Source organism: Trichomonas vaginalis, chromosome VI (assembly GCF_026262505.1).
Source record: "Trichomonas vaginalis G3 chromosome VI, whole genome shotgun sequence".
Lineage (NCBI taxonomy): Eukaryota > Parabasalia > Trichomonadida > Trichomonadidae > Trichomonas > Trichomonas vaginalis.
Window position 1 is genome coordinate 7,573,010 of NC_067208.1, and position 8,888 is coordinate 7,581,897.

Below are 8,888 nucleotides of genomic sequence, written 5' to 3' on the forward strand. Positions count from 1 at the left end.
ATAAGAATATTAAAAACATTAATATAATTTCGATTTCGGAAAATAAATTTCCAAATTTTTTGTCGATTTCGGAAATAACAGGATCCCGCATCCAACACGCAACAACAAAACACAAAACACACTTTTTGGTTCTTTCATCGTTTTAATCGTAATTTATGTAATACATGATTTGGATAGATTTTACAAAAATAGAACCTATATTATATTCTTTTCAAAGATTCTTGCAAATCATCAAAAATAATTGTATTTTAAAAAACGATCAAATTATCCTTTCATTATTTTAAACTTAAATTAGTTTAAGGTTGCAAAAAGCGGGGAACGATACAGAAATTGAGAGAACCCGGCCCCTTAAGCGAGAACCCAGCACGGGGAAATGAACGATATAAAATGTAGTTTTTTCCTTATTTTTATCTCAATTTTTAATTTTTGAGAGGAAAAATTCAAGAAAAATATAGAGTTTAACGAGAAAAACATATGTATTTTGAGTACTCTTTCTATATTTTATTAAACAAAGAAATCAAAAATTCTCCGCTACGCGGCAATATTTTTGGAAACCCACTTTTCTAACCGTGGGTTAACTCAATTTTTTGAGAACTTTGAGAGGAAAACCGAACCCATTTACGGCTGGGGCGTTATATCTCGCTATCCAATCTTTTTCAGACCGTTAGAATTGCACATTGACCGCCGGGTTACCGAACCCACATCCATTAGTGCAATTTCCAATTTCGGTTTAAATCATTTTATTCTATATGCAAAAATTCATGATAATATAGGGTGTCCAAAGGTGTGTTTAGCACAAACCTGAATACTGCGAATAGAAATAAACAGTTACATATATATTAAAGTTTATTTAAATATAATCGACCATTGGATTTCAATCACGCGTTCCGCAGCGATCGATCCAGGCTTGAAAGACACGCTTTAAATCATCATGAAAAATTGCTCAAATTGCTCTCTTACAAAATTTTCAAGATCATCTGGACTCGCGAATTCGCGCCTTCAGCTCTCTTTTTTAGCGTGCCGAATAAATAAAAGTCAGAGGGTTGCAATATCAGGTGAATTAAATTGGGTTTGGAACAATTTTGACATTGTTTTCCACACCAGTTAATTCATTACCTTATGGACTTTTTGTGAACTCTTTGAATTATCAAAATGAATTGCAAACTTTTGTTTTTGTTTGTTTGGATTTCTCAAACTCATTCAGAATTGATAATTTGAGTAAGAACATTGTCAATTAGATACTGAGCATTCATCGTATTATGGTTTTTGAAGCAATATCAATTGCGATGATGCCATTCACACCCCAAAAAACCGACAACAACATCATCATTGGTGTGTCAATTTTTTCTTCGGAATGTTTGCGGATTTTCATCCTTCGGGATCCACATGATTTTGGCTTCTGTTGCATATTGAAACCAAGACTCGTCCCCTGTTACTAAGAGCTGAAACTTCTTGGATTGATACGCACACCAATATAGAGAGGAGCTCTTTCGAAGATTGGACTCTAGATTTTTTTTGAACTGAATTAAGGTTGTGCGGAACCCAACGTGTTACGCTAGTTTGTAGTTCAAATAATTGGCAGATAATAACGACTGTTGTACGTGGTATCTTTGTCATCTCCTCTATCCTTCTGAGTGATGCTCTTGGTCTTCATCTAGCGCTTGAAGAATTGCTTTGATTTTTCTTTGATCCGGCGATTTTTTGTCAATTTTTATGATGGGCGCCTTTTTGTTCATGAAGTGATACATCCTAACATGATACGTTACGAGTAATAGTAGGAGCATCATACCGAAGCATTTTACCAATGTCTCGTAGATTTTTTAACAGTCTTTGCATTTTTTTGCAATGAGCGAGGAGTTTTCTTTATGATTCATTAAAAAAATGAAAAACTCCCGCCAAAATTTCCACGCGAAACCGCCTCTTGTCTCAAAATTCATTTTATATCCCGGCATGGCGCCAAAATACAACATACTCATCAATATACATATATTCATTATTTTTTATTATATATTATAATCAGCATTATATCTCCTTTAATAGTCTCATATAGAGCGCTGTGCTAAACGCACCTTTGGACACCCCTATAGAATGCATTGGAAAATTCATCAGATGCACGGCAATACTGCACAAGAAGATCAATAGTATTTGCAGCAGTCGTTTCATCTCTCTCGAGGAGATGGACCGTAATAAACAGAAATTCATCAAAAGTGACAGCTCTCAATTTTTGACATTTGTAAATTCTAAATTGAACGAGAAAAATGAAATAATACTAAGCATAATACATATATTCTAAGATTAATTATAATTAGGAAAAGTTAGTTTGAGAGTACTTTTCATAGGCATAAGAATGAAATCTTCTGAAAAAATCAATATCACATAAACTCATATTATTTTCTAATATATAAACTATTTTATATAAAAATCAAATTCAATGATCTTAAAAGCGAAGGATAAACCTCAAAATTTACGAATATAATGAGTGGGAATATAATGCTTATCTATCATAAAACCATATGAAATCTCAATTTATTTTCATATTCAAATGGACTGAGTGTTATAACATTTAAACATTTTTGCTAATTGTCGTCAAAAAATTAGCGTAAAGCAAAAATTGATGATTTCATATGGTTTTTATGATAGATAAGCATTATATTCCCACTCATTATATTCGTAAATTTGAGGTTTATCCTTCGCTTTTAAAGATCATTGAATTTGAATTTTTATATAAATAGTTATTATTTAGAAATAATATGAGTTTATGTGATATTATTTTTCAGAAGATTTTGTGTTCTTCTTCAAAATTTTATTTTTTTATTAAAAAGAATCTTTACAAAATATACATTTACTTTAATTAATATTTAAAAACGTGCTCTTATCAAAAGTTCCAAAAATCAATATTTTAGCTTTTCTGAGGTGTCACTTTTGATGAATTTCTGTTTACATACAGGACAACTCGTAACTGGATAGAATATGATGAAAAGACAAGCAAGGCAAACTCCAAGAGATATCGTAATGGACCAAGAACATCTTTGTATTGCATCCTTTAACCAGCGGAGTTTTGGTTATGTCAGCTTTTTCAACGTTCAGTCATAATGCATGACAAGCCATAAAATGATATCAAAATTCACTTGTCCATCTGTTTTTTATACGTAGAGTGGACATTCAACTTTGAAGTAACAACGAACAGGCTTAGAGCGGAGAAAAAGTGAAATCTTATTCAGATTTTCAAAATACTGGAATTCATGTTCCATTGAATAGTCTTCAACAAATACTTAACTGACCAAGGAAAGGGTATGCGCTGCACAAGGATTCTGAGAAATCCGTCTGTTTTGAACAAAATTGTGATCACATAGCAAGGACTTGAGCAAGCAAGTTGTCAGTTACAACGGTTCCCAAGTTTTATTCCATTGAGGCCAACATTCGCAGAGCATCAACGAATGGCACGATCATAAGAATCTGTTGTTCGCGTCAAAGCCGGTCTTATCACCAACGGAAAAGGATAACCATGATGTACCGATGGTATAAATCATTAAGTCAAGAGTCGGCCTACCACATGCAGTCCCAGCATCATTAAGAGGGATACAGTATGGTCGAAGTAATCTGATAGACTTTTTTTTGGCTGCTTCTTTGGAATCTTGCAAAAATTTTTTGTAAGTTTGAGCTCGGTTTATAAGACTTGATTATATCATTAATTTGATCCTTCTTCTTCAATGTCATTCCTACTTCAAGAATGATTTCCACAGAAGATCACGGAATGTATCAGAAAGATATAGCATTAAAGGAAATTTGTTACAACCAATAAAAATCTCAATAGCTTGAAGAACTTCTCTTTTGAAGTGAGAACTTTATCAAAATCGATAAGTTTTGTATAATAAGCAAGTGTGGTCTGCTATTAATTTATTATCATTGTAGGATTACTAAATAAAATTGATGTAGACCAATTGATACCATTTCAATAGTTTGCCCCATGTTACTGTTTGAACTAAGTCAGAGTTAGAATATATCTATATCCATGAAAACTTTCTGGAGCATATTGGTATCCGACATAGAAAATCCATTGCAACCTTTCTTGTCAGACAAACTTGGCAGAAGTTTTATTTCAATGTCTTGTTCACGTAATAAGAAAGAGTTGTCAATAAGAAATTTATATGAAACCTGTCGCAAGCAATATCTACTGTTGTTGAAGAGACCTTCTCCAAACTCACCTACGTTTCCATAAGAACAGCAGTTTTGTATATTCGTAAGTTCCAGGAACTATTTCTGACCTTCTAATGGCATTGTCGCATTCGTTATACCTTCGGAAACATTTCCATTCATAGCATCCAAAACTGTTGGCGTTATATTCTGAGCGGCGTACATTTCATATGAGTAAAAATATAGAATAGTTGGATTTATATGTCATAATAGAACCCACTCCGACCAAGCTTTACTTTCTTCCTGACTGAGTTTTTAACTCTTCTTTTTCCTTCATTTGCCCTCTGCTTGAAGTTGTTGCATCTTGCATTATGTTCATCTAGTATGTTGCAAATTTCCATGTCCTTTTTGCCTTTTGGCTCTGGTCGCCATCTCAGGTAACCTATATCCTAGAAAGAGTTTGTCATAGTTGTATTTGAGTCTTCGCGTATTGTTTGCATGACTTTTCCTGAGTTTCCGGTTCAAGCTCTTCAAAACAGTGCCTGTCCATATGGAATAAGCTCGTTTCCAAATATATGTTTTTGTAGCCATTCTGGTTTTCTTTCCATGTTACCAACTATATCTTTTGTGAATGGGAAAGCTTTTACCCAATCTTTCAGTCTTGCGTCGTTTATTTCTGTAGTTGGTTTTATTTTGTCAAGGAACATGTTTTTCAATACTAACATTTCATTTGGTACTGTCCATTTGAGTTTTCTTAAATATTCATCCCTTCTCATTTCATTGTCTGCAAAGTAAGTTTTTATGACATTTTGCAAACTTTCATTTGCAAGGTCATGTACAATAGGTTCTCTTCCTTCTGTCTCCCTAACTTTCTTTCTAAACTCTTCACCAAATATACCATCTTTATGGTTCTGTGTAGTTCTTTTGAGATAAATGTTCTAGACGTCAGGTGTTATATTTCCATCAGCCATGTTCATTTCATACTGGTCCAAAATATCTGCATCTTTCATATCTTTCAATGGCATTAAAGCCGCGCTGAAAAACCAGCTATATCTGGTTCACCATTGACTTCCATTGCGTCTACAACTTCTTGGAATTGTGGTTGTAAGTTTATGAACCACACTATCCGGGTTAGCTTTATGACCGCCATCTCATTGTAGTTCTCCATCGTCTGCAGAAACAAAAGTAGGTTTGTTTCCATCTTGGTTAGGTTCTGAATGAACTTTAAACAATGTTTCATTTCTATATGTTTTCTTGAAATTTAACCTTTTATTTCACCGAGTTCATCCGAAGATTGAACGTTAAATGCTCGTAAGTAAAAAGGGTTGTTGTATTTGTGTACATTTTCTTTCAGTACTTCCATTCTATGCTGAATATTTTCATCTGGTGTTGGAGTCTTTTTGTATGTCGGCAAACATTTTTCGATATTCTTCTACTATGTCAGCCGAATCTTTCTTAGACTCTTGGAAAGATTCCATATTCACCTCATGCCTTGTTGAGGGTCAAGATTTTTTCGGCTGTTCCAAACTTCATCTAGTTCTGTGAAGTTAGTTTCCAAAGGAAGGACTTGTTCGTTTCCTTCAGGCTCTCTACTAGCTTGTTGTTGCTGAACTATTTCTTCCATGTCTGGTTGTATCTGAAACTTCTTCCTGTGGAGTTTCTTGTACCTCATCTGCTGCATTTCATATATTCCGAGACCGTTTCAACAATTTCCCTATCTACGTCATCCGCATTCATAAGCTTTTGTTCTTTCGTTCCGTCTCTATTTTTACGCGTTTCATGACGAAAGTTGAATTGTCATTTAGCTCTGACATCAAATATCTCGGAGTAAATTCGTTCATGTCATTTGGATGATATGCTATTAAATCATATCTCTTAGCGAGCTTGTATTTTCCAGGTTTGAGATTATATCCGTTTTGGTGCTGAGCATAAAGCTAAATAGGTTCGGGTCAGTATTTCCTTCCTTGAACTTCCAATAGCTTCTTTATATCTGTCACTAAAGTCAATACTATCTGGGAAACCACACCTCTTCTTTAAGCATTTTTAAGAATTCTTGGTTTCCTTGTTCTCTACTTCTTTTATTGTCCTTGCTCTGTTTTGTGGTTGTTGTTTGTGCTGGTTGTGGAGGTTGTTGTTGTGCAGGGTTTTGAACTGTTGGTTGTTGTGCTGGTTGTGGAGGTGGTTGTTGTGCAGGTTTTTGAACTGTTGGTTGTTGTGCTGGTTTTGGTGCATGCCTGTGTCTGTGTCATGTGACGATGTAAATGTCATAGGTAGTCCTGTGGCAGGTGCTTCTCTTGGAGGTTTTGGTGGTATATAAATTCCACCAGCTGGCACATATGTTTCCATCTGCAGCGTAATGTCCTACCTGACTTTTCGTTCTTAAGAAAGCATTTACTAGGTCTGTTTTGGTCTGTTGTAACTCTTTTTCTTGACTTTCCACAACAGTTGCTCTAACGGCGTCATAGGCACTTTGAACTGCCTGTCTCGTTGCTGCATCTGTTATTTTCGTCATATTTTGTGCTACTTCTTTTAACTCTTTGTCGAAACCTTCAGACTTCAGTTTCTTCTTTCCAGATGAGAAGTCGTTCACTAGTTTCACCTTACTATAAAGAGGCTTCGAAGGCGTTCTTAAAGTCAGCATTTGTTAAAGCTTCATTTGAACTGTCTTCATCCGCTTGTATTTTTGTCCTTATTGACCCTATGAGTTGGGCTGCTTTAGCGTTGGCTTGGGCATCTAACCAGTCATTGTTAGCTTTTTATATATTCTGGCGCTTTTCATTGCCTTTTGCATGGCTGCGTCGTTATTTTTACTTTCTTGTGCTAAGTTTTCATACTGTACGGTTTGGTTTTGCAACTGTAAAAGTTTTTCTGCCTTTACAGTTGCTTCAACTTCTTTTTTATACTCATCGCTATCCATATATGTCTTCAGGCTTTTTGTTTTATCTCTTCATCTTTCAGTACTTTATATCGAGTAGTATGGTTTTTCAAATTTATGACATCTTGTTCCATTTTGCTACTTCTGTGCTGCTTTTCTGACACTTTTTTCGCATATTCCTCTGTACTTAGTTCTTTCAGTTGTTCTTCTTTCTTCTTTTTCTCTACGTTTAACTCATTGAGTTTCTTTGTGTGTCTGTCATATTCTAGTTTCTTTTCGTTTTCACCTATTTGCTTCTGTATGTCTATGTTTGACTTTTTGACATCTCTGCTATTTGATTTTTGAGTGAACTCAAATTCATTTGACTTTGAGGGTTATATGCTGTTCCGTCTGCAGCTCCACCATAGCCTGCCATTTTCGCTAAAAGTGCCGCTCTTAAACCTCCACTCTGTGCCCAAACAACTCGGTTTAAAAGCATAGGATTGCTTGACATTTGTTGCAACATAGTGGGGTCATTCAGCATTTGTTGTTGCAACGTGTTTTGTGGTGTTAGTCTTACTATTGGATGTTTCAATGCTCTCTTCCTCTTACGTATATTCTTACGTAGCTTACGTGGCATTTTTAAGTGAAGTTAAAAAGCGGTTTTTGACAGATGTTTATATGACACTATTTGTTCAGCACAAAAACTACTCGGTCAAAGTGTTGTCAGTTTTGTAAAATAACCGTCCTATCTCCGTGCCTATGACGAAGAAGTCTTGAAAATTCAAGAGGGTAGAAAAGAGGTTAGAAAAAGAGGTTATATCTAACCTTCTACCCTAAACATTATTTTTGTCTGATTTTACGAAGAAGTCTTGACAAAACATTTACGAAGAAGTCTTGACAAAACATTTACGAAGAAGTCTTGACAAAACATTTACGAAAGAAGTCTTGACAAACACTTTACGAAGAAGTCTTGACAAAAATTTACAGAAGTCTTGACAAAACATTACGAAGAAGTCTTGACAAACATTTACGTATGAAATCTTGACAAAACATGAAAACATATATAATTTGTGAAAAGTGAAACATTATATAATGTTTTCGACCAAGAAGACTAACAATTTTCCGAATAAAAACTTCATTTATACTAAACATCTTCAGGGCGTAACGCGCCTGGAAGCCCTCCGAATAAAAACTTCATTTATACTAAACATCTTCGGGGGCTAGAAGGCACGAAGTGCCTGGAAGCCATCCCCCAAGAAAAAAAAAACTTCATTATACTCATTCATCCTCAGGGCTAGAAGGCACGAAGTGCCTGGAAGCCCCACTACCTTTTTTTTTTTTTTTTTTTTTTTTACAGCCGTTTTGCTATGACCTCAATCACTTTTATTTATTATTTTAAATATTATTTAATTTTATTATTTGAATAGGCCAACTTATATTTGAGAAGCTCAATTTGAGACCACTTAATACATTGAAATATCATAAATATTGAAATATTAAAAAGTGTATTTCAAAATATTGAAATTATAAAAATTTATAATACTGAAATTGAGACAAATTAATAAATTCAATGTGTTTTTTTTGAAATAACTCTCAAATATTATTTTTTTGTTTATTTAATGATGAATAAATATGATTGCTTTAGTCAATCATAAAAACTAATTAAGGTTGCAAAAAGTGGGTTACTTTACAAATGCCGGGGAAAAGAATTTATTGGGGGTACAGCCATGTGATATGAAATGATAACGATAAAATGTAATTGACATGTGATATGATAAAACTTGGTCCATGCCAACAGGTGTTCCTAATGAAATACCTAAAGGATATGTGCCAGTTAAATCTAACTCTCATCATAAAATTGTTCGATGCGCTACAAAAAATGCAGAAGGAACGCAAT

The 8,888-nt window shown here is 34.4% G+C and overlaps 2 pseudogenes across 2 annotated transcripts, besides 4 other annotated features; both read right to left on the bottom strand.

Annotated features, from left to right (window-relative positions):
* Positions 1–8,344: part of a mobile genetic element that runs on past the window's edge.
* Positions 771–2,081: a mobile genetic element.
* Positions 851–1,986, bottom strand: TVAGG3_0823580 (annotated as a pseudogene). Its single transcript has one exon. A coding segment is annotated over exon 1 (1,136 nt).
* Positions 2,185–2,221: a mobile genetic element.
* Positions 2,908–2,942: a mobile genetic element.
* Positions 5,528–6,402, bottom strand: TVAGG3_0823610 (annotated as a pseudogene). Its single transcript has one exon. A coding segment is annotated over exon 1 (875 nt).
* Positions 8,345–8,888: the final 544 nt, after the last annotated feature.